At 39.6% G+C, this 26,188-nt stretch overlaps 1 protein-coding gene across 1 annotated transcript in view; it reads right to left on the bottom strand.

Annotated features, from left to right (window-relative positions):
* Nucleotides 1–220: 220 nt before the first annotated feature.
* LOC124788979 overlaps nt 221–26,188 on the bottom strand; it is a 113,231-nt gene continuing 87,263 nt past the window's right edge. Inside the window, exons 3-5 of the mRNA XM_047256268.1 lie at nt 19,269–19,406; nt 4,134–4,292; nt 221–448 (exon numbers count right to left, since the gene is read on the bottom strand). Coding sequence (XP_047112224.1) covers nt 221–448; nt 4,134–4,292; nt 19,269–19,406 — 525 coding nt within the window. The remainder of the gene's footprint in view (nt 449–4,133; nt 4,293–19,268; nt 19,407–26,188) is intronic.

Below are 26,188 nucleotides of genomic sequence, written 5' to 3'. Positions count from 1 at the left end.
AATCCGGTTTATCAAGGAAACTCCTTCTGAAAGCCGTGCGCTCCAATGGGTCACTTACTGTCTTATAATCTGTCATAAATAATGTATAATTACAAAAAAACAAGATTATTTACAATGAGAATAAGTACTTTAATCTGTTCTACAGAGTCAGAGAACAGTAGTAACTACCTTGAGAACTTGAAAACTTGCTACGATTCCAACTGCAAAATTGTAATTCGTGTTACAATGCCCTTAGCCGGGAGCGATCTGTCCTGTTAACAGAGCTGTCTTCTGTCGACGTTGCAGAAGTGCCTGCGGACTCTCCGCCCAGCGGAAGTCCAACGCGCGGCACCAGCGACTCGATGGGCTCAGTCGTGGTGAAGGAGGAGGCGCTGATGTCCAGACCCAGCTTCGCCGCGATGAACGGCTTCGCCGCCTCCACCAGTTGCTGTTTGCGTTCCGCTGTGTTCTGTGGGAATAGCCAACAGTTATTTTTACAGCGGTGCTCTGACTCACAGCATAAACGTATTAGTATATTTACAATATGCTACTTACGAAGGTCGTTCAGAAAGTACTGTCCCTCATTTTTTTTAAAAGCTATTAATATACATGACAAACGTCCTTGTTGGTGCCTCACATTTGATGCTTGTTCTGTGCGCCGGTGAAGTTTCGAAGCGTTCTGGCAGATGGCAGAGCTGTAGTACAGCGTCAAAATGGCGCCTACATACGACTCCCGCTACAAACACAGTGCTGTTATTGAATACTTGTGTGCATAAAAAGAAACCGTGGTGAACATCCATTAACGTTTGTGTGCACTGTATGGCGATGCCACAGTTGATAGGAGTACAGTTGGGCGATGGGTAAAGAAAGTTACAGCATCAGGAAATGCAGAAACATTGCTCCATGATAAGTAACACTCGGAACGTCCTGTCACAGCCACTGCTCCAGACGTGCTGAATCGTGCGGATGCCATTATTCGTGCCGACCGACGCATCACAACTCGACAATTGGCTCTACAGTTGTCGGTCAGCATTGTAAGTGCGTCTGCAATGAGCGAGGCTCTCGGATATTCAAAGAGGTGCTCATGATGGGTTCCACGAATACTCACAGCGGACCACAAGATTCAAAGAAAGGCCATTTCATCTGAATTGTTGGGGGGTTTTGAGACCGACGGAGTGTCCTTTCTGTCATGCATCTTTACGGGGCACGAAAGCTGGGTGCACCACTTTGCGCAGGAAACAAAAAGGCAGTCCATGGTGTGACAACATCCTTATTCACCACAATGGAACAAATTCAAAGCAACTTCATCTGCCGTAAAAGTCATGGTGACGGTGTTCTGGAATTGTGATGGCGTCATTTTAGTCGATGTGATGCCCAGAGGGTCAATAATTAATTCAGAGGCACACGCGAAGACTCAAGAACCTTTTCCAACGTGTTAGATCGGTCAAGAATTCAGCAGAAATTTTGCTCCAGCATGATAATGCACACCCACACACAAGTCTGAGAATCCGGGAAAACATCGCCAAATTGGGTTGGATATCACTGCCTCATCCACCCTACAGTCCAGACCTGGCGTCCCAGGACTTCCATCACTTTGGGCCGCTTAAAGATTGTCTGCGGGAACCACAGTTAGAAGATGACGAGTGTGTCAGTCCTGCAGTGAAAACATGGCTACGCCTACGGGACAAGAGTTTTTACCATCTGGGAATAAATGTTCTTCCATAACGTTTGCGTACGGGCATAGAACGTGATGGAGACCACGTGGAAAAATAGGACATGGACAAAACATGTTGATGTATATTTTCACCAAATTCTGATTCTTAACAATAAATATGTTCTGAGAAAAAAAAAGTGGGGCATTACTTATTGAACGACCCTCGTATTTTACATTTATCTCGAGAAACTTATCGAGTTTACTCTATTATATTAAAAAACAGATACTCAAACATCCACGAGGCTTTCATATTTTTGTCTGGGACGAACTGTTCCACGAAGAGATTTAAAATTAGCTCCAATCCCTCAGGTACGACCTAGATATTTGGGACTGTAAATGCTCTCCTAAAAACATCGTATTGGTACTCCTTGTATCCAGTTATCAACCACTGCGTTAGGGTCTAGAACCATTATATCTACATCTACATCATTCTCCGCAAGCCACCTAACGGGATGTGGCGGAGGGTACTTTTGGTACCACTTACTGATGCCCCTTTCCTGTCCCAAATGTGAATGGTGTGTGTGAAGAATGAGTATCTGTAACCCCTGTATTAGTTTTAATTTCTCGAACTTTCTCGACGTGGTAATTTTTCGAGATGTATGTGGAAGGAAGAAATATGTTGACCGACTCATCCGGAAAGCTTTATCTGCAAATTTAAATACCAAACCACCCTAATATGCACATCACCTCTCTTGTAACGTCTGCCAACGGAGTTCGTTGAGCATCTCTGTAACGCTGTCACACCGATGAATCGATCCCGTGACGAAAGGCACCGCTCTTCGTTGGATCTTCTCTATCTCTTGTATCAGTCCTGCCTGCTAAGTAACCCGTACTAATGAACAGTACACAAGAATCAGTTGAACAAGCTTCTTACAAACCACTCCCTTCGTGGATAAGTTGTACATTTTCTTACAATTCTTCCTATGAATCCCAGTCTAGTATCTGCTTCTCCTACTATTTGTTTTTTGTGCTCATTCCTCTTACTGTCGTTCTGGATAGTTACTCCTGGATACGTTACGGAAGATACTGTTTCCCGCAGTTTGTCTTCACACCTGCAGTTGTACAGTAGTGGATTTTTTTCTATGTAAGCGCCAGACGTTAAATTTATTCACATTCACTGTCAACTGCCAGAGGCTCCACAATACATCAATGCTGTCATTCTGTAAATTGATGTGTGCTCAGGCGTTACTAATTCGTTATAGACAACCGCGTCATACACGAAAAGTCTTAAACAGCATCTGACGCTTTCTAATCTGTCATTTATATACATTGTAAACAGTACTCCGGAAATTATCTTGGCATCTGTCGACTTTGTACCATTAAGGGCGATGTGTTGAGTTATGTCCACAAAAAAGTCTTGAATCCAATCGCAAATCTGGTCCGATACTCGATAGCTCGCTTTTTTCCCCCCACTAACTGGCAGTGCAGGACGTAGATTGCAGTTCCATTTCTTGTACCATACAGTTGAGATTTAAGAGCTGCTCGTGTGAAAACGCCGCGTGTTTACAGAAGTAATTCGGGTGAATTGGAGAAATATAGCCTTCCTCACAAAAATTTTAAATGGGAAATAAGCATTAACAAGGCTAGCCAAGTGCATAAAAGTCGCAAAAGAACCCTGATAAACATGATTCATGGTTGTACTGGCAAAACATAAGGTGATCAGTCAATTTTTAGTGCTAATGAAGAAGTGTGTGCGTTTCTTCGGTACCTCACAAAGTAAATTGTTCCATTCTTTTTGTCCTTAAACTTTCTCTGTCAGTTACCCTGAAATTAGTATTAAAATTTATATATTCTAAGATCTATTTTACAGTTATTGATAAGGTTTCTGAACAATTAAAGTCGCCCTGCAGTTGTTATCAATCCATAATTATCACATAATAAATAAATGGTCAACTTCACTATCAGGTGGGATAAAATTAAAACACAACCATGATCTGTTGGAGGAAAAGGAAATAAAAGCACTCCGTCAAGTGGCCCATCGGGACCATCCGACCGCCGTGTCATCCTCAGTTCAGGATGCGGATAGGAAGGGCGTGTCGTCAGCACACCGCTCTCCCGGTCGTTATGATGGTTTTCTTTGACTGGAGCCACTACTATTCAGAAAAAGATAATAACGACCAAAAAGTTTATTAGTGAAGTTCACCACCTTTGCTCTGAAGGGAATAGAAATAATTTTATTGGTATAAGAACTATTTCATTTTTAAAGCCCGAAGTCGGTCAACTTCATCCCATTTGACGCTACGTACGACAGAAGAATTACATCGACTTTCTAAGGAGGTTATGCACAATAAGACACTCTACACTGCATTCCTAAATGAATAAAGTATTTCGCGAAAAGAATAGCTAGGTTATGTCAAGTATTTTCATTTACGGTCGTCAACATCAGCTAGTCCACCCGGTCACAATCGTAGTAGTAAATCTCTTAATATTTGCAACTTACCAGGAAGACGCTACCGATAATCTTACTGATACTGCTAGTGATGCGGTAGCCAATCAGGATGAGGTCCCCAGGGACATCCAGCTTCACACGTATACGGTCGAACTGCGGCACTTCTGTCGTGGTGGCGGCCGGTGGTGGTGGCCGCGTGCCCCTGCCACTCTGCAAAACGCAACGTACTTTGCACCAAGTGTACACCCCTAGAGAGGTTTCCCGTGGTCGATGCAAAAGAGCTCTAAGACACCTTACTTAAAAACAAATGGTGATAAATGAAGATGGTAACGAGCTGAAGCTAATGAAATAATATACGAAATATCAGCAGAGGTCAACGTTCATTCTGATCAATACGCAAATAATTACTTTAAAACTTAACAACACATCGTTGATTTGTCATCAACTTGTGCGTTTCTTGTAGCTTTTACCATTCATCAAAATCATGTACTTAGAACATTAATACGTTAAAAGGTAAACGATTGATAAAATTACAAGACACCAGTCGCTAAAAAAATACGTCTAATTACGACCATCAGATTTACAAGAGCCAAAGAGAATTATTTGGCAACAATCAAATAATTTTCTTGAAAAATTAAACAACAATGAACCAAAATATGACGAGTACTACCCACCATGGGACTGAACGTCACCTGCTGCTGTTACCGTCATGACGCGCTAAGGAGAAAGAGTGCAGGTAGTGGTTTAGTAAACTTTGACGGCGTAGTAATCGATGATATTCATATCGGATCTATAGCCGGAACATAACGTCACCTTGACACAATATTTCGGCCCCTACTGAAATCTAGCTATCTGGCAATATTATAATCAGAGATAAGGAGGTATCCTTCAAGTAAGCTTTGGAACCCTGTTTTGTTTGACATTAAAAAACAACGGTCTTTGTTTCGGTCATCAAAAGGTGCCAACAGTGTTTGGTATCGATTTGTCGTTTCCGCGAGTTTTTACCACCAGTGCGCTGTCGTGATTTGCGCTATAAGGCGGTCAGTTATGTTCGTGCAGACACAGTGGACCCTTACGCGGTGTATAAAGGAGTCACCGCTGTGTGTTTAATTTCAGTTTCGGTGAGTTAGTGCCACGGCTTACTCACCTGACGATGGCGGCCAGGTGGACCGCCAAAATGTTGCGTCAAATTGACGTTATGTTACAGCTGGAGAGGTGATATGAATATCATCAAGTATACAGGGTCACTCCGAGATGACATTCCAAACTTTCGGGAATTGTACGCAAGGGTCATTTTATCAATTTGTGGTAAGGGCTCCAGGTCCGGAACGAACGAGGCCAAAGTTCGAAAATCCTGCTAACACCTCTGACAATAGAATTTCATATACCGGTACTGATGTTGCTGAGACTAAAGCGTAGGCAACGCCGAGAGATGGTAGCAGGGACCAAAACAAGGAAAATAATGTAAGCAAGGTGTCAATAGATACATGCGTTAAGAGCTATGGACACTTGTCAGTGGAAGAGATTTGTTTCCCAGTATCAAAGATACCTTAAGATACTCTTAAGGTACGCATTTTAGAGCCCAGGTTTACTACACATTTTTTCTTTTTTTTTTTGGTCCATACTACCATTTCTGAAGGATGTCTGCCCTACAATCTTAGCAAAAAAAAGTACCGGTATATGCATTCCACTGTCTGAAATATCAAAAACATTTCCGCTTATCGCTTTAGTTTCTGGACTGGGGTACTTTACCTCAAACTGGAAGTTATAACGTTGTCATGGAGATAGCCTATATATGTGGAGCACTGTCAAGTGTGGATTCATTCACGTGAGGTCCGGGAGATCCCTATTAGTAGCATTAGATTTCCTTTCGTGCTCCACTCACAAATAGAGCAAGGGGAAAAATGACTATCTATATGCCTCCATAGGAACTCTAATTTCTCTCATCATCTCTTCGTGGTACTTGTGCGAAATGTATGTTGGCAGCAATACTATCGTTCTGCGGTCAACCTCAAATGCCGCTTCTTGAAAGTTTCTCAGTAATGTTCGACAAAATGTACGTCGTCTCCTCTTCCAGGTCTCCACTTGAGTTCAAGTAGTATTTCTGTAGCTATCTCATAATGATTGAATCTACCTGTAACAAAACTAGCAGCACACTTCTTCATTGCTTTGATGTCAAATTGCTCAGGGCGGTATTTAGCTACAAACGCTTTCAGTGCTTGCTCTGGTCACTTAGGTTTAATTATACTTCAAGGGAAAAGAGCGACTTACAATTGACAAAGTTGTTGCCAACCGCGATCTCCACTCTGCATTTTTGAACAACTGCAGAAATAACTACAGCTCATAGGAGTTCGCAACCATAGACGAAAATCTGGTTCGGTTTTGTGGACATTGTGGCTTTGTGCAGTGCATGCACAATAAGTCTGCCAAGGATGGTTTGAAGTTGTACACATTGTGCGATAGCAAGGCATTTTACACTTGTAACTTCGAAGTATACTGTGGCAGACAGAATACTGGACCATATCTTGCATCTAACCAATCTATGGATATTGTAAAGGGATGAGCTGAATCAATCAAGGGCGTGTAACGCCGGAAATACATATCCTCCTATTTCCATCTGCTGTACTACAAAGTTTTTTCCTTATTTTGTTACCTGAAGATATGACATTTCTGTGTCTTTATCTATTGTAATTGTTCTACTATTTGTATATATATAGATATATTTATTTATTTATTTATATCGATGTATAATTGGTTTGTTTTGTAAATATTATTTGTATTTTTACGCTGAGTCTGACCTAGGGAAAACTATGCTATCGAACGATTACATCGATAGGTCGTGTGGAGAACCAAAGTGTTTAGGATCTTTGGTAGTGTTAACTCTGCCGCATGGAGCGTGGGCAGAGAGAGTCTGGCTGGAGTAGGCCGGTGGAGCAAGTGTGTTGTGTGACGCTCCCGCGAGTTGCCGCGCTTTCGGGGTTTGGCAGCATGTAATTGCGCTCGACTTGCTATGATAGTTTCTGATACGGTGTCGCGGACGGGAAGCATTAGCTGGCGCACATCAAGAGCCCGTTTCGCCTGGTGACCGTGTCGAGAAGAAGGCGCGCCAACATCCAGCTTCTGCAACAGCGACGGCCGACAATGAGTGACTGCCACCACCTCCCCGATCGACGACTGCAAACCTTCAATCAACCAACAAGGAAGACTAAAAGCACGTAAAGTTTAAGAACTGTATGGCAGACCTCAGCTTTTCAAACTGTTGCATCACAAAAATACAGCAACTTAGCATGAACCTTTGTTGCTCATCGTCCCAATTGCATTACCATGCAGGGTCCCTTCCTTTTCTGGAATGATCCCGAGTGTCATTGAAATTCATACGCAAGCATTAAAGTAATATTATTCCATTTCACTGCTTTAATTTCAAAGTTCAGTTAAAGTATTCATATCTGGCTACAATATTTAAATTATACAAGCAGAAATTAAGAGTGCGAGTTTTGTTACCATATTTTAGCTTAACTGTGACTGCAGCTCAGCTTGGTACGTACTAAATTTTAGTATTGTTAATTGTTCAGAATTATTTAATTCAAGTTCAAAGTTAAATCTCTTATTTCTAAATTGCGTAGATTCACATTGCCCAAGACTAACCTTATTTTATTGAATTTCATAATGCTTCAGAAACAAATTAATATGTATGAAAATCTAGATTATGTCACAAATGATTGTTCTGAAAACGAAGAGTCTGTCATACCTGACCACATAAGATGTGGAGGATTTGAATGAAGATGCCGGATACACAATATCTGATGATAACATTGCAAATTAGCTGAGAGATGAAGCCATTCAAAGGTTTTCAGTGATAGCAGCTGCATTTGTGTATGAATCAATGGTAACAGATGGAAATATGTGCTGGAATGGGACTCAAACATTTATCTCCTCGTTAACGTGGGTGGTCACCTTAATTTCACTATTAATCTCAGTCACTAAATTAACTTTCAATTTTCCAGTTTTATTAATTCTTTTTCTAAATCAAGTCAGAGTGTAGCGAAATTTATAACTTCTGATAAACATTCAGTTTTCACACAGCACGTGTCAACCTGCAGTTGCCACGCTTTTAGTGCTAATTATATGTGTCTTTTCGGATTTCAAGATGACTTCTGCCTTGCTTCGTGCCAACGGAAAGAAACAAGGCTGTGCTTTTCCTGTCGTCAGTTCATCAAACTGATGAAATTGACGCTTGTACAGGGAAGTGTATTGTAGATCTGGACTGCAATGGAAACAAAGGTGGCGTGAAAGCTGTTGATTACATGTGTACATCCTACTCCTCTCAGAGGACAACAGAATGATGGCATTTGGTCTTGTTTTTCCGATATCTGGATATGACTGGAATTAATTCCCAAGTGCTATTCTTCGCAAATAATTCAGATAAAAGTTTCAGGAAAAGAACGTATCCCACAATCCTGGGCTTGGTTCTAATGGCGAGCCAGATGAAAGAAAGGGCCAAACTCTTTACTTTACCGACGGACATTCAAGGATCTCTGTCACCCTATTTACCAATCCCCGTATGTGACGAAGAGGCTGTTACAAGGTGTAGAAGGTGCTATCATTGTGGTGGTAAAAAAATAACGAAACAAGTGTGACTTGCTACAGTTGCAAAAGATTTGTTTGCAAGCAACACAGTCATAGCATTGTGAATTGTAATGACTGCAAAGCTTCTCCATAGAAACAAATTGCGTCATTCTTGATACTTGTCCACGATATTTTTTTTTTCTTAATAGCATATCTTGTTCCTTAGTGTGACTACATAGTATTTCCTTTCTCTTCACTATATATTGTTGTAAGACTTTCTTTCATGGTCTGTAATAGTACTGAAATCTGTGGTTATAACTATCTTATTTGTAGATTACAGTCGCTTCTATAAATTCTACCAGAAAATTAAAACTAAAGTCACTTAAATGGTATTTTTTGTTAGGTGGCACTGAGTGCCGTATGCGCCTGCTGGCGTAATTATTTTCAGCCCTCCTGCCGCAGGGTTAATCTGACCTGGTAAAGATCCCAGACACTCTAGCAGTGCTATATTGTTCTACATGCGGTCTCTTTTACAGATGAACCACACTTTCCTAAATCTCGTCCAGTAAACTGAAGCCGACCATTCACCTTCAATACTACTTTCCATAAAAGCTCATTCCATTTCGTATCACTTTACAGCGTTTCTCCTAGATGTTTGATCGATGGGGATGTGTCAACCAGCAAACTACTAATGCTCTGTTCGAACTTTATGGGATCGTTTCTCCTGCTCATCTCCAGTTACTTTAAATTATTCCATATTTAAAGCAAGCTGTCATTCATCCCACCAACTAGAAATTTTGTCTAGGTCACCTCGTACCCTCAGACAGATACTCAATGACACCTCTTCCTGTACACTACATCATCATCAGAAAATAGCCACAGATTGGTGCTTAACATGTCCTTCAGATCATTAGAAACGTAACAGAATAACTTCAAGAAACTCGCACCTATGATCTTAGTGCAGCTTCTGCAGAGGAATACCTATAGAAGACACTAGGCGGGCGGGCAGTTGGAAACTGTGTGTTCTGCCTTTATGTGGCAGAGGACTATTAGGCCTCTCGCATGTTCTGCATCTACAGTACAGATTCCAAGCAATGTGTGTAATCTGTAGTAATACAGGTGACAATACACAGGACGTTAGCTGGATTGAACACTAACTATTGTTTCTATTTGGTTGTAATAGTTAATTAGTTACAAAACAGCACTTTATCTTATTGCTCTGCCATTTATGGAATCCTGTATAGGGAATTCCTTCACAGGATAAAAGCTCTCCGGTACATGAGGCTGTAATTTACTAGCAAGGAGAGTGAACTGTGAATTCTTGATATTTGTCCTGTGTGAACTTGTCCTATGAACAACTCTCTACTGCGTAACAGTGATTGCTGATTGTGAACAAGTGCTAATGACTCAGCATCAGTATATCTCAGACAGTTTTATGATTAACATTCATGTAGACAGTGGCTGGATTACGTGAGTGGCATCTTTAAGAATATTTCATTGTGTAAGGAAATCATGCAACGCAGAGGAAAACAAGGGAAAGCAGGGAGCGGCGAACGAGACACGATGCCAGGTGATACAGGCTGTGTAAGCAGTCATGGTGTTGGCACCAGACATCACACTGGCATGGCATATCACCCTACAGTGAGATCTTTGTGATGGTGGCGCACGGATAACGCCATATTTGAGTGATGCTTTGCATAGTGTGGTTTAACGTATGTAGTGAGTCATAGCATGAACTGAGTAAACAGAGCTTTTAGTGTATGCTGTAGTAATTACTGTATTTAAAAACTTTAAAAAAATTGAACTTTTATTTCTAAATTGTAAAAATGGCAAGTGAAGTTGAAAATGGGAAAGAAGAGATCTTATTAGAACTAGGGAAGGAGAGCAAGTTAACTATGGTAGTGACGTTCCTGCGGATCAGTTACAAATCACAAATAACCAACTTAGAATTAATATGTATGAAAATCTAGATTATGTCACAAATGATTGTTCTGAAAACGAAGAGTCTGTCATACCTGACCACATAAGATGTGGAGGATTTGAATGAAGATGCCGGATACACAATATCTGATGATAACATTGCAAATTAGCTGAGAGATGAAGCCATTCAAAGGTTTTCAGTGATAGCAGCTGCATTTGTGTATGAATCAATGGTAACAGATGGAAATATGTGCTGGAATGGGACTCAAACATTTATCTCCCCGTTAACGTGGGTGGTCACCTTAAATGCCTTGCCCATTCGAGCACACTTCCCATCGGCCCCAAATGCCAGCCTGTTACCCATTGACAGCGTAGCCTCACCCACCCATGAAACCCTCACTGGCTATTTTGGATTACCGCAAGAGATCTGGGTTGATGTACATCCACACTGAAAGAATGGATCTTTCCTCGTCACACTTAATTGATAATTATATACGTGGTGTGTGTTTTTGGACATGTCGGAAAGAACGGATATCACATACTTAGATAAGTGTAAGCCATCTTACTGGGTCGGCTAACACTTTTTTAAATGAGAGTAATCGTGAGGAAAATAATATTGTAGTGGAACAGTGTCAAAATTGCATATTAGAAGCAGTGTTGAAAGCAGTAATGCAAGCTATGACCAATATGAACCACAAATTAGGAACAGGGCTAAAAGAACGAAAATAATTTGATAAAAAGTTACAGGAGCATCTAAAAGAGTAAGAGCTGGGTTTAACAAAAGTAGAAACAGGTTTAGAGGCGATAGCAGTAATACGAAAGGACACTAAGAAAAACGAAGTTGTCACTACAGTAAAAGATGTATTAATTACATATAGCAGTGCTCACATATTTATTCGGTTTCTGTGGGACAATTGTTATTAAAACTAGCATTGCTAATGTAAAATCAGATAGTAAAGATGACAAGTGTAAGTGAAACTGGTATTGACGCATTAGACTAAGAAGTCAAAATTTTGACCCTCCAAGTGAGGATCTTGGATACAAATAATCAATGTCAGTACACTAGTATCGATAAAGTGCCCGAGGGATAGTGTGGAATTAGCACTGCTGATCGGCTGATCGATAATTAGCTGATAAAGACTATAATGTAATTGCAATTAACATTCAAACTTTGGACACGAAAGTCAATGATGTTATTGAACTCGGTACTGTAGATCATCCACTTCAGTATACAAGGTTCGATTCAGTGTCTAAAGAAATATGGAAACTTAATGGTATGATTTCCAGTGTGGAATCCTTTTGTAAGGACCACACAAATGTAATTAATTTTAGTCTGAGAGAAGTCAAGGAGAAAGTGAGGGAATCTACCAAACTTGTGATCGATACTGTGGACTAATAATGCAATTTAAAGCCAAAGTACTCTCGCGGTGTGATCGGGAAAAAGGAGAGAGTAAGAATTAATGTGAGTGGTACAGCATATTGAGTTACTGCATCTAAAGTTTACGCTGCGTCTGCAGAAAGAAATGTACAATTCTGATCATGTGTTAGAAATCAACATTCAGATGCATTGGAAACAAAAGAAACCATTCCAGAGGGTTGCTAACAGCAACACAATTGAGAACAGTGGATACCAAAAGTACACACAATTATGTTGATTTTCATCTGTGAGCAGTAGTAAGCAGAAGTAAATACAATGTCGTTGAGTTGCAGCAGATGATTGTTACACATCTCCGAGAGCATGCACTCTTTGCTATATCAGGTAATCGGCAATTACCAGATGCCCAACTTAATTGACATTATTATTTCATTTTTGTGTCGCTATGCCAGTTCCTCCTCTTCTTAAATTCAGAACCACATCTATCATCTTCATTATTCTTCCTTATCACAATCATGAAAGGAGATAACAAAGTCTGGCACAATTATAAGAAAAGGGGGCAAGGTAAACTGAAGTGATAGAAGTTTAAAATTCTGTTTCTCGATCTTTTATACCATAACACGATTTCCATACATGAACACTATATGAGTATCGCGTAATATTATGGATATGTGATATTATACTAATATGTGAAGCTATTCTGCAATGGGCAAACTGAATGGATAAAAAATTTTGAAACAGTCTATACCTAGACTAGTTACTACTAAAAATCAACTATTGAAAGCATTTCTTAGTTAAGATGACACACATTTATTTTTGTATTAGCAGTAACCAAAATAGTCATTTGTCTGAACTAAATCTGAAACATCTTGTAGATTGTTTATTTATTTAAAGGTAGGTAGACAAAGGCATTAATAGAATACAACTTGTGAATGAACACACTTTATGGTTGGGCGAATATTTTTCTTTAAATAAATCAGTCTAGTTAAGAGTTTAATCCACGATCATGAAGGCTTTTAAGGAACATATGACACAAAAAACAGGCAGTATTGTATAAATCACCGCAGCAGAAGGAACACATTTTGCTGAACAAGGTAAGGGGGCATGACGAAGTAAGGAAGCGATGAAGTATTGGCAACTTACATCTATGCCAACAGAATGTATTACTGTATTGTAGTAATTATAAAGTGAAGATTGTTTCACATATGAACAATGATATTTTGTTATAGTAGGAGTTTATTACACGCCTTGTGTTTCGCCGATGTGAATTGTGTTGATGTTGTAGGCAAGGGATGTCCTGCCAGTAAGGTTATTGTGTTACTTGGAAGATTTAACAGGCGACAAGCAAGTCGGCGAAAGAGACGAATTATGACTGTAGAGATAATCTCAGGTAATGTGTAAGTCGGCCAATTAATTAATGGAGATTGTGCGTATCAAGTTATAAGGTGATTTATTTTCCAACAAGTATTAACAAATATTAGTGAAGTATTAGGGAACAGGATATTAAGGTATAAGGTGATGTACTTTCCGATAAATTTTAGTTAAGTATTAGAGAGCAGATTTATAAGAGGAATGTTCAGTAAGTAATGCCACACTTTCTTTTCTAAAAGCAGGTTGTTTTTCTTCATGATTCCAATAGACGATATCATTACCCACTCTTTTGGCTACAGAACCGTATTTTTGAAGGTAATCCTCATTCAATGGGATGGCCTTACGCCACCTTACTTTGGGGACCTGATGGCCCACATGATACCTCTCTACTGGTCGACGTTGAAGCTATCACCCCCCCCCCCCTCCCCCCATCACCAACGTACTGCTTCCCGTGGAGTGCATCCTTCATTAGGCCAAACAGACGGAAATTCAAAGGTGCGAGATTCGGCTGTAGGGTGGTTGAGGAACAAGAGTCAAGTGAAGTTTTTTGAGCTATCCTCGGGTACACAGACTTGTGTAAGACCTCGCGCTGTCATGGTGAAGGAGAAGCTCTTTTACATTTGTGTGTGACGAGCACGCTAAAGTCGTCTTCAGTTTCCTGAGGGTGCACAATGCATTTCAGATTCATTTGTCGCACCAACGATTCGCCATGCTTTGGTCACTACCATGTCTGCCTAGACGTCTGCAAGCGCCTACGAATACCTGCGATGCTCTGCTTTTGCACCAAAAGAAACTCTGTTATAGCTCTCTGCTGGGAACGCACCTGTGACAGACGGCATTTCGAACAATATATACAGCGCCGCCACTTATCTGAACTTCATGAAACTAAATGGGCTGAGGCGAGAATACTACACGATGTCCCGCAACAAATTCTTCATTTTCTCAACCGAAATTTGCCGAGAAAGAAAATGTAGTGTATTACTTATTGGACGACCCTCGTTGCTGGTAAGTAACAAGTACTGAGTTAGCAATACGAAGACCACAAATCAGACGCGAAATAGTGTGCAAAAATTTCAGAAATATTGCCACAACATTTTGATTCTAAGAACTGTCATGCACTTTGCGAAATACATGTTTACATCATGGAAAGAATTGAATAGGCCGCAGAACATTTATTTAGCTTCATAAGACTTACACTTTACATACGAAGCTACTTCAACGCAGCTGAAACACTATAGCATTGAGATTACGATGTTTTGAAATAATTTTCGAAATGTTTACATAAACAAACACATGATACAAAAACATTGCACCACATTTGTGAAAGATAGTAAGACAATAGAAACATAATTTTGGAAAGATAATAATAGATAACAGGAAACACTACAGCAAAAAAGAAGGCGCGCCTGGCCTTGGAGTGAGGAAAATGACATATTTTGACTGATTTTGTTGTTTTTCATTAATTCAAGCATATGGTCAGAAGTAATTTGACCTAAAGACTTATGCCACGTACACTACATACGTATATTGACGAGGGCAGTATTATACTACGTGTGACATTCACCTGAGCATGCGTAAGGGTTGTGGTAGTATTCTAAGACTGCGTGACAGCTACCTGTGAACGCAGTAGCGGACTACCCGCAGTACTTCAGGCTTTATGTCTTCCCCAATTGCGACGGCATCTTCCAGCAGAAAAACTGCACGTGCCACAACGCCAAAATTATGCTAAAGTAGTTTGGGTAGCATGATAATGAATTTCTGTTTATGTCTTGGCCATCAGATTAGCCTGATCCGAACCTGATGAAACCTATCTGGGATGCTATTAGATGACAATTCCACCCCCACAAGACATAGGCCGGTATTTTACTGGAAGTATCTGACACTGCATGGACATATCACATCCTAGCAAGAACAGTGATACAACTTAAAGAGTGCAATACCTGAGAAACTCGACTTAAAGTATTATTTTCATATGACTGTTTATACTGAAATTAGTTTCCTTAAACCACAAGTAAGTATTGTTGGCAGTAAAGGTAACAGTGTTTTTCATGCACATAGGGTAACTTCACACGAATTTTTCAATGATATAATGTAAGGATGGCATTTTTTCTGTGTGTATCTTTTTTCGTGTCAGTTTGTGATACGGTGCCACATATCTGCGGAAACCTACTAAGGACTTGTCGAATCCAAACCATGCAGAAGCATTGTTGTGTTGAGTTCTGATAGTGGCCCATCAAGCTGTCAAGCAGGTGATCATGATAGTTCAGCTTGTCAGTGTATGTTAACAGATACAGAATAGTCATATTGACTAATGTAGAAATTGCTACCTTAGATATTCCTACCTTACACATCACTGATATTTAAATGTGGAGTTTCAGCAAAGTTATCACCATACAGTTGAACCATCCAGTTCGTGGTATGATCTGCATAGCGTTGAGGGGCGACGCACTACTCTCTCACTTAAACACCATTGTCAGGTTAACATTCACGTTTTAGGCCATGATCTCGATGTTCCACGATACTACATTTGTTATGTGGGTTAATGACTTTTTCTGCAGGAGGGAATTGTGGGCAGAATGATCTTGTAACTGCATGTGTAACCTGTAGAGAGCTTGTACTCGGGGGGCCATAGCAGATGCAACCGAGAACATGGAGGAAGCCGCCGAATTGGGTGCCATAATTGTTGAGCGCAGCAAGCTGGACACGTAAGTGATTCTAGGAAACAGTATTCAGAAGTTCATATCTGCAGAGGGACTTCTGGCTGAAGCTCTTTTCTGCCACATAGTGTCAGACAGAAGGGCACTGGTTTGCAAATCATTTTACCTGGGCCAGACACCAGGCCATTGCGGAAGTCGGCTGGATGGCTGAAATGGGTGGGGAAAGCTATTTAAGACAGATTGCTGTAAGCTGACCTTTTTTTCATACGATGGGAAGGTCATGGAACTCCATGCATTCTCTTGTTAGAAGCTGTGATGGTGTCTGGAAAGCTTAGCTGCTTTCTTTCAGAAATTAGAAATGGTCGGCGCAGAAAGCTCCGATCACTCCTTAAACGAGGACTAGGGTCCCATGTAGGTAGATATTTTTTGCCAAAACGTGGCCATGCTTACTGTGAGAACTGCGCTTCCCTAGTCTAAAGTCTGCTTCTTTTCATAGAAGAGAAATTTCGAGGCGCTGATTGGCTCCTCTCAGTATAAGCAAATGAGAGGCTTGCTCGCCTGCATGGGAACCCTAGTGCTGTATCTGTATTGGCCAGCAGGGCAGCAGAAGAGTCAACAGGGTAGATTCAATGAGTATAGCATAGTTCGATTGGTGCAGTGCGGGGGAAGTTTTTTTAATTTTTATTTTATTGCCAACTCTGTTGCCATACAGAGGCTTGGTGGAAAGTGGTAGTGATTATTAGATATCGTCTTCAGACCCTTCGCTAGTGGGTGAGACTTGTTGACCGTATCTTGTAGTGGACTAAGAGCCTGTGGCAATTCCCAACTCTATCGACAGTGGAACTGTACATAATTTTGGACACATTGTGTGTCACGAAGGCGAGCCTATTTGCTCGGAGTCGGCCATTTGGTATTTGAAATGCCAGAGCGCACCACCACGCCTGTGAATCAAATTGGTTTTTCCAGACAAGCGAACTGGTGCACCTCACATAGAAATCTGCAGGGATTTCAGAGCTCTGATTGGGAAGTTTCCCACTTTCTGATAATCAGAACTCCAGACCGCGTATTTTGCGTATTCTCGTGGACGCGTCAGAACATTACGGCTACCACAGCACACCGTTTCTCATCCATAGCGCGCTGTTTTCTGCTTCCGCCTGAATCAAGGTCAAAGGGTAAAGTACTGCTGAGCTGTTGAATGATATTAACAGTTCCCTGTTTCGCAGGTGAACCATAGTTTGACCTTAGTTGATTCCATTTCAATAGAGCTGGACCTCACAATGCATTCATGCAAACGGAAACATATAGCGTTGTAAATGGGGTTAATTCAGGGAACAATTTGTATAGCTTCTATCCTAATGTACGCTTTGTCTGTTGAACACCGTTTCTCAACTGATTTGTGTTTGTCATTTTTGTGCAAGATTTATCAGCTGGTTCTCTAGGAAGTTGTAGTTACTAAAGGTTTTGTAGAACTTGTCCTTATTCTGAAAACTAAAGTATGTCACTTTTCTCATTCATACTCCCCCTACTATTCGCTATTTTTATTTTATTCTGATGGTACGTGGGTACATCAGCTATTTAAGGTTCAATATCTTAAATTAGTTTATTTTATTATTAAGTTGACTTCCGAAAGTCATTACATGCACAGGGCAACAAAAGTGCAATTGATTCCATTGTAGCTCCATAGCTGCATTTCAGGGACGAATAAAGGAAGAGTATCTGAGATCACAGGCATTTCTGTTTAAGGAAATATGACCCTTCAAGTAATGCATATGTTAACGTCTCTTGTTTTGGGGAACTATTAAGCTCTTTGGCAAATAATTCCCCAGTTATTGTGTCCACAAATAAATCCTCAGTTACTGTGTCCGCCTTAGTAGCTGTGTACCCGGCTTCATATTCAGGTCTTGCCAGGGACGTCCTTTGTGGGAGAGCTGGAGTAGGGTGCACTTAGCCTCGTGGTGCCAACTGAGGAGCTGCGTGAGTGAGAACTAGCGGCTCCAAGGTCGGCAAAGACGACAATGGGTGGGAAAGAGGAGTGCTGACCCCCATGACCCTTCATACCGCATTGGATGCCACAGTAGTCTGCCGGTCTCGATTGGCTCCTCTGTGGGCAGAACAGCATTGCTTCATCACTTCTGCGGATCTAATGCTCTTAGTTAGTTCTTTAGATATTGTTTCTTGATATACTTGTGCTTCTCTATCGTAGGAGAAACTATTTTTAAAAAAGACAGCGATCATTCTTAGCATTTATATACACAATTATCTAATCGCAAATAATATTTAATGCCTATTATTATTTACATTACTTATTAATGAAGTAAAATTATGCCATCTATACGCTTCTGTGCACAGATTGTCCAGTAGTGTTTGGATCTAATCTCTTTCAAACATGAAACTATGCAAATGCAAAGTTTTCGTTGAGGGGGAGAGGGAATAACGAGAGGAGGGAGTGATAGGGAAAGGGTGTGAGCGAGGAAGACAGAGAGGGAAGGAGGGATGGAACGAGGAAGGGAGAAGGTGAATAGGATATACATTAACACAATCAGCCGAAATATGTTACTGAAACAACTGCAGCACAAAACATCATAGCCAAATAAGAAACAGAGAAGCTGTCTAGGGAGGCGAGGCTCAGTGGAAGCTGGAAACGTCTTCACATGCAGAATGAAGTAGCTTTTCCTCCAAAACTCACATTATGCAGTAGTTCATTCCAGAACACATGAAATTGTCCAATTATTTAACTTTAATTAGCCACTAACCTGCCACTGTTTTTCTCTTTCAGAAGAATGTACGACTTTTGTTGAAAGTCAGGGTTTAACATTTGATCGATAAGACAGTCGTTAATCGACTCGTAAACTTGGAATAGGTTATAATGGAAAAGGATGTAAGACAAGAAATGTTTAAGGGAACATCTTATGATATCTTTAATTTCATCAACGTAAACCTAAATCTGAAAGGACTCTCGAGTGAGTAACTGATAAATAAAAGTAATTAACGTTCAACCATCAGGAAAGACTCGGTTTCATTCCGTTACAAATCATGAAATGTTTGTGGAAGAGAGGATATACTACAAACTAAAACCTATAATTTTTTTGCTCTTAATGTTACAAGTATTGTAAGTGCTTGCCTAAATAGTAATTTTTGTACATCCTAGATATCCTCAAAGTCATTCCAAATTTCATCCTGGACCCATTCTTTTGGCTGCCATTACTTATTTGTATTTATAGTGCATGAAGACAACGTTTCATTTAACAATTTGAGTAACAAGCCACAGCACCAAGGACCCGTCCGGTAGAGACTTACCCCAAAGATAGCATTTACCGCAGTTTGCTTGAATCCTAAGCTGCTGCCTACTTTGAAGCTGTAGATCTTGCGCTTCTTGCGGTTCAGAGAAGCCCAGTAGTTTACGGAGGCCACGGGTGCCTCTTGGGAGAACGTCGGCTGCAACATGTGTGCACACACAAAGCGGTGAGTCCTAAATGTATTGGCAATCCTCTGTTGTTCTAATTTCACAATGTAGTACACATTCAAGTCAGAGCATATTAAAAATCTTAAAGACATTGTAACTTAATGCAGTACTCTTATTTTGTTGTAATACTTTAACTGTAATATACCTTCCTCCTGTTCAAAAGTGCAAAAAAACTTTTTATATTTAAAACAACCTAGAACGTACTAATATGACTTCAGATGTAGCTGTTGCGTTGATTTCTGATGCGGAGTTCTGGTTTAATGTTATGGTTGAAAATGATAACAGCTTTAAATGCAATGATGAAAGGTAGTACTTGCACCATGTTGCTGCATGCAGTCTTTGTTCCATGTTCAAATGGTTTCGAATTATAGTCTATAACTTAAAATTTAAGTACATGGAAATTTTTGTGTTGTTACTTTCCTATTATCGTGGTGGAAAAGATATACATTAATGTCCAAAAATTTTAAATAACAAAAGAGAAAAATGGAAAATGACCAGATCAACAGTCACTGTACAATACCATCAAGATTTCTCCACAAACCTGAGTTGTGTTTTACGAGAAAGAAAAGCGGTAGTTTTTGGTTCGAACGGACATAACAGTATAAAACAAAGTACCAGAGCCATAACGTCTCCCTTAGTTTTTAGTGAAACATATAATGTAATGTCATAACGAAGCAATAAGGACTTTTGTTTCACAAAGCGTAACCATAGACTCCCTGTGATATTTCAGACGTTTAGCGCAGTCTCGTCAGCACTGAATGAAACAAGGCCCTCTTGTCGATTTCGAGACGACAGGAAATTTTCGCCTTAGTCCAAGATAAAGTAGACAAAGTGCAGTTTATTAGCAACACGCAAGACATCTGACCTTAATGACATAGTGGAACCAAATGATGTGTCTAACATAATTGTCAGAGAAGTTTACATCTGCCTTAGAAGTAGCAGTGTATCAAAGGCTTAGGGCAAATGTTATGAAGGCCAGATGTATGACAGTGAGTTTCTGGCTGTGTGTCTTCAACTCACGACATTGCAAACACAGACCAGTTTATTGTGGGATCAGTAACGTTGATATTGACCATGAACGAAAGGGAGAATGTGGTCGCTTCGGATTCATATCCAGCTTCACTTCGAGAATTCGCTGTACGGAAATAAGTAACCAATACAGACACTGGAACATCGAAAGGCTTTGGAGGTGTTATGGTTCTGATGTGCAAAATAATCATGTTTCATATGTTTCATAGGCTTACGTAGTTTCGTAATTTCTTTGGTGGTCGGAGGTCACTTTTAACAACCGGAGGTACAGAGATGAAGTATTGCAGCTGCGTTTACTGCCTCTTTCCAGTGAAATGTACTGGAGAACGATATTCTGAGAGGTGAATTGACAGCTTGGATTGGTCAATCATCTCGCTAGTAGATTCGCATGGAACTTGTCTAGAATATATTTGGTTCACGTGTAGCAGCTCGCCAGTCGTCATCAGTGACTCTTCTCTTACGGCTGTTCTTCAAGGGTGCGATCGATTGCCAATAGATTTTCTAAATATCCCGTAAAGAGTGAGTCATGTGGCTTCCAAGCATGTGAATAACTAACGGTAACCGTCTGTCAGTTAGCTGTTCGACCGTGAAAGTGTTCCGGTTTTGATATCGATTCATTTTTTCCAAGTTCTCTAATTTTCTCTATCGTATGCCAATATCTCGTAACTAAGCTATACTCCTGGGAATTTTTTGAAATTCTGCTCAGGAAATATATTCTCCTTTCTAGACAACGCTTCTGATTTGAACAGTAATTCAATATATAAAATTTAGAGGCGGTGGAATTTTCACATTAATCACCACAAATCTGCGAAAAACTTTGTGCTGCAACGAGTTCCAACAAAATACAATCATATGACAGGCTTGAGAATACATATTTTTAAAATTGTAGACATGTTGTTTACACCATTTTAAAATTCTTAAGTCTCTCAGACGTTCACATACTATCGAAACTAGTTGCAGCACAAAGATTGTAGCAGATTTTTGGTGATTAGATGCAAAAACTCTTATAAAAGCTATGGAACACAATATAAAAAGACTTTATAAGAAATGTATGAATTTGTTTTAAATTGAACTTAAATGCAAACCTATACCTGCAAAATAAATCATTGATTTTATGAAGTTATGACTGGTCAAAGCATTTATCTTTTACATTCCAGTCCTAAAAAATTGCAAAGTTGTGAAAGCATCAACTGTAAATTATTATTCTGCTTCCGGTTTCAAGCTCAAAGATCTCTTTGCTATATCTCCTTATAATGCAATAAACTGAAAATTTCGAAATAAAATATTTTTCATTCTCATTGTTAATACCTTAAATTTGCTGAAGGCAGTTATTTATATTCTGCTCCAGTATCTGCAGTGCTTGCAGCCGATATTAAGATTGTTGGAAAAGAGAAAGAAAATGTTAAGCGGTGTAGAAGAAATAATTTACCTTCCTTGCACTGCGAGATACAAGACGGAGTTCTACAGAGGAGGCAATAGCTGCAATAGATGTTTGTAACGAATGAATTAAACTGGATTTATAATTTCGTGTCTTGCCGATTATAATTTTAATCTTCCAATTTCTCATGTTTTACATGTTTGATTACTAGCAAGCAGTTTTTGCTTGATGATCTCTGCCCATTTATAGATATCGGTTGAGTATTCACTCCTGCCTTAGTTGCATTATTTTATCTTAACGACGTTATTCGGGGTGAATGGTGGCTCGACCAATAAAAATTCAACGCTGTCAGTGCGGAGAGCATGGCTTTCTTTTTCTTAAAAAAAAAGGAAAAGTAGGAACAAAGATGCTATCCAGTTCGATTCCGTTTTTGTCTGTGGCATGGTGTGGTTGGTAAGGGGGAAGTGTGTGTCGTCCGATATACAGTGAGGCAGAAAGAGCTGTTGGTGATTACGACCTGGGTTTGTATATGAAAACTTATGAGAACTGCGATCTGCATTTCTGTATACTTGAGTGGTGGCAAATGAGGTAATATTTACTGCAAATGTGTTGTTTGGGGGCTACTGATGTAATGTGCTCACGTCTGTACTGAGCCACTGCAAGTAATTTGTGCCATAAGCAGATTCGTTTAGTGTGGGCCAGAATTCCTTTTCTCTACTCGGCGCATTTGATTTGTAACCGATTAGTGTAAATCCGTTCGTTCATCTATTGATTCTTCGCATTTTCATTGCATTCCTGAATATTTTCTGAGCGAAATCGTATTCTTGCTGGGATATAGCCAACATGTGGTTCTTCTAACATCTGTTATGATCTTTCGTGTGAGACGACTGCCTTTGGCTCCAACAATAATCAAGTGATACAAGCTATTTCTATTGTTATTCCCAGACCGCCCGTCATAAATAGAGGGTAAATATACGACGGTTATTTTCAAGAAGCCATGTTGCCATGGTCTTAATTTATTCAGTAATGTTGAACGTTCTGCGATCATTTGCCTTCAGCATAGTTATTTATTCAATAGAAGTTTTTTTCATGTTGTGCATTCATTCAGTGAGCGTAAGATTGATTGTAGTATTCTAGTAAGATTCTAACAGTTTCCAGATGGTACGTTTTCGTCGAAATATTCAGAACAACACATATGTCATGTTCCACGCAGAATTCTTCAAATATTTAATAATTTCGCGTTTTTTGTGGAAAAGAGTTTCGAATCACAGGTAAGAGCTCAATGTACTTATTCTGCCTATAATGTAAGACATACTGTATTAAAGTTTTCCTAGGTGAAATGGTAGTTATTTTGTTAGAAAACTTTAACATTATTGAGTTAATGCAGAGTTTAACCGTTTCTTGTAGTAAGTGTGTTCTCTGTGCTATGTTATTCATGAAATGAAGTCACATGGCACTGTAATAATACAGGTATTTTCATGAGTTATAGAGGCAAAGTGGCGTTTTCATCAGGGCATTTTTCTTTATGTTTTTTAGTGTTCTCTCAGAGTAATCTAAACCACAGGTGCATTACAATTTCTTCGAATTCCGCTTATCGCTTCGGAGGCAGGATGGAGAGGCACGCTTAAATCGACTCAGAGCACAGGGCTATATTCTGAGAAGTTATGAATAGAAACTGTATCAAAATCTCTTCAGTGCTTCATCTGATGTGCCGGTCCTTTCCTTTGCTCAGGTATCAGTGTTTCTGCACTAGACAGTGCCATAAGTTACCCCAAAATCGTAACAACAAACGCATATGTTATACTAACACATGTAAACTACCTGATGATGGCGGTTTAAACGTTCGAAATGCGTTGTAGATATAAGTAAAAAGTGACTGGTGACAAACATATTGTTTCATTCTATATCAATAACAATCATGGTAAAGTCGAACCTAAAGTGTTGACATTTAAAGTTAATCCACTCAAACAAGCAATCAAGACTATTTTCGATTACAAAAACACCTCAGAAAAAGTTGCAAAGACGATACAGTACGTTCAATTCAATAGAAATTATCACAAAACCAGCTTCATTCCAATTTATGTCAAGACTGACGTCAGAACGACACAAACACGGTAAAGAAAACATTAAAAACGCTTGAAAACTATCTGTAAAAGACAAACAGAACTTTACAGTAAAAAACAAGCGTTCAGAAAACAGCTCTACAGAACAGAGTTACGTTTGGGAAAGTTAATTCACAAACTAGAATATGATTCCATAACTGAAAAAGTCAGAAATTATACCGAGTTTATTGAACAGGAAACGAAAGCCACGTCAGGAAAAAGCTGGATAAACTCATGAAATAACAGTTACCTCCCAAACTGAACCGAAACAGTTGAGAGAAACACACATTCTACACACCTTTTCTCAACAGCACCGACGTAACAATCACTGCATTAGAAGAGGCACTACTCAGCAAATGATTAAAACACTGTAGCAAAAGAAGCAAGAGGAGCTCATCACTAGGGTTACACAGATTTCAATCATGCCTTTAAGAATCAAAATGACAGAATAGCAGCCTGCCAGAAAATCAACAAAATTATTGAGAAGGAGGCTGCAAAACCATTTCCAGCAAACAAGAAAAAGAAGAAGCCCTCGCACATACCATTAAGACTAAGTTCAATACTAATAATACAACAAATGTAAGAGTTGACAAGGGCAATGAATAGAGCAACACACATAGAAAAAAAACGCAGATTAAACGTATCTCAAATAACATAAACTTCATACTCGCCATCCAAGAAGCAAGAAACATTGTAGTGATAAACCCACAAACACCTTGAATTAGATCACAACCAAAGAAACAAACAAATGGGATCCTTATCAGGCCTATAGTGAACTGTATAAACAGCCCAACACTCATTCTCAATGAGAAGCTCTTCAAAAGTGACTGATGGAGCCACACTTGCCTCATTTGAGATATAAAACCTTTATTCCTCTGTGCCAATAAATTCTGCATTAATGCCAACTTACAAAAGCACAAAAAATCACCTCCACTCACATTACTGAACTAATGGATACTCTCCCACAACTAATTCAAATTCAACAATAAACTCTACAAACAAACAAGTGGTCTAGCAATGGGCTCAGACTTTTCTGAATTGTTAGGTACAGTATTTATAAACAATTTAGAAGATGTGGTTCTGAATTCCAGTCCCCACCTCCTGAAAAACATTTATTACTACAGACATGTAGATGACACCAGCATTTTAATCAATGGCACAAAAGATACCAATGGACTGAACCAGTTATTCAACAATTTCCATGAAAATAGAATATTCACTGTTGAACTCCAACTGGTGACAGTATTTTTGGGGCCTCACCGTTAGAATAAAGAATAATAGACACCAGACTGAAATTTATCAGAAGTATTCCAAAACACATACTGCTACCTTCAGCTCCTCCTGTCATTCCACAATCCACAAAATGGCAGCATTCCAGTACATGATCAACAGATAAACCCAACTACCACTCTCTAAAACTGAAATAATAAAACAATCAGATATTGCAGATAGCTGCAACATTTCCATATTAGAAATCCTGAAACACTCGATAGTGTGAAAGAAATCACATTACGAAAAACAAATGGAAAATAACGTCTCCCATACAGTCGAATTTCTAGGTAATGTTTGATATCGGATCGCCACTGTCTTCAAACGAAAGCACATAACTATATCTCTTACCACTGACAACAAGGTTGGGCAGAAGTTACAACAGCAACACAGGGAATCCACTCCATAATATAGATGTGTACAAAATCGAATGTTTGGACTGTGACTGCTTCTACGTAGGCCAGACATGCAGGTCATTTGAGAATATGTTCAAAAGAACACGTGGTAGCACTAAAAACGAAAAATACCATACATATGCAGTAGTCACCCACCCTGCGTGAAACGAAACACCATGTCAATAACTCAAGTATCACCATCCTACACGTCCAACCTAAAGGCAAAAGCTAGACATCCTTGAAAGACTCCAAGCTTACAAACACCAAAGAAAACAAGTTGAGTAATCCATCTGAAATGACAACTTTTACAATAGTACCACCTTTGTTTTCAACAACAGCCTATATTATTAAATTTAGAATACGCTCTCTCTCTCTCTCTGCCTCCATGCCTTCATTTCTATTTCTGACTCCCATACCAAATTGTTATTTGTATGTGATTTTATCATAGTTGCCGCATAACTATTGTATTTAAAGTATGCAACATGTCACCTGACAATATAGACCAGTTTGAAATTCAAGCTATATAAACTTGACAGAAAAGGATTTGAATAACCCATGAAATATTTATTCCAACGTACGTA

Source organism: Schistocerca piceifrons, chromosome 3 (genome assembly GCF_021461385.2).
Source record: "Schistocerca piceifrons isolate TAMUIC-IGC-003096 chromosome 3, iqSchPice1.1, whole genome shotgun sequence".
In the NCBI taxonomy this organism is placed as follows: domain Eukaryota; kingdom Metazoa; phylum Arthropoda; class Insecta; order Orthoptera; family Acrididae; genus Schistocerca; species Schistocerca piceifrons.
The sequence above is the reverse complement of the archived record's forward strand: the minus strand, read 5'-3'. Positions and strand labels throughout refer to the sequence as shown.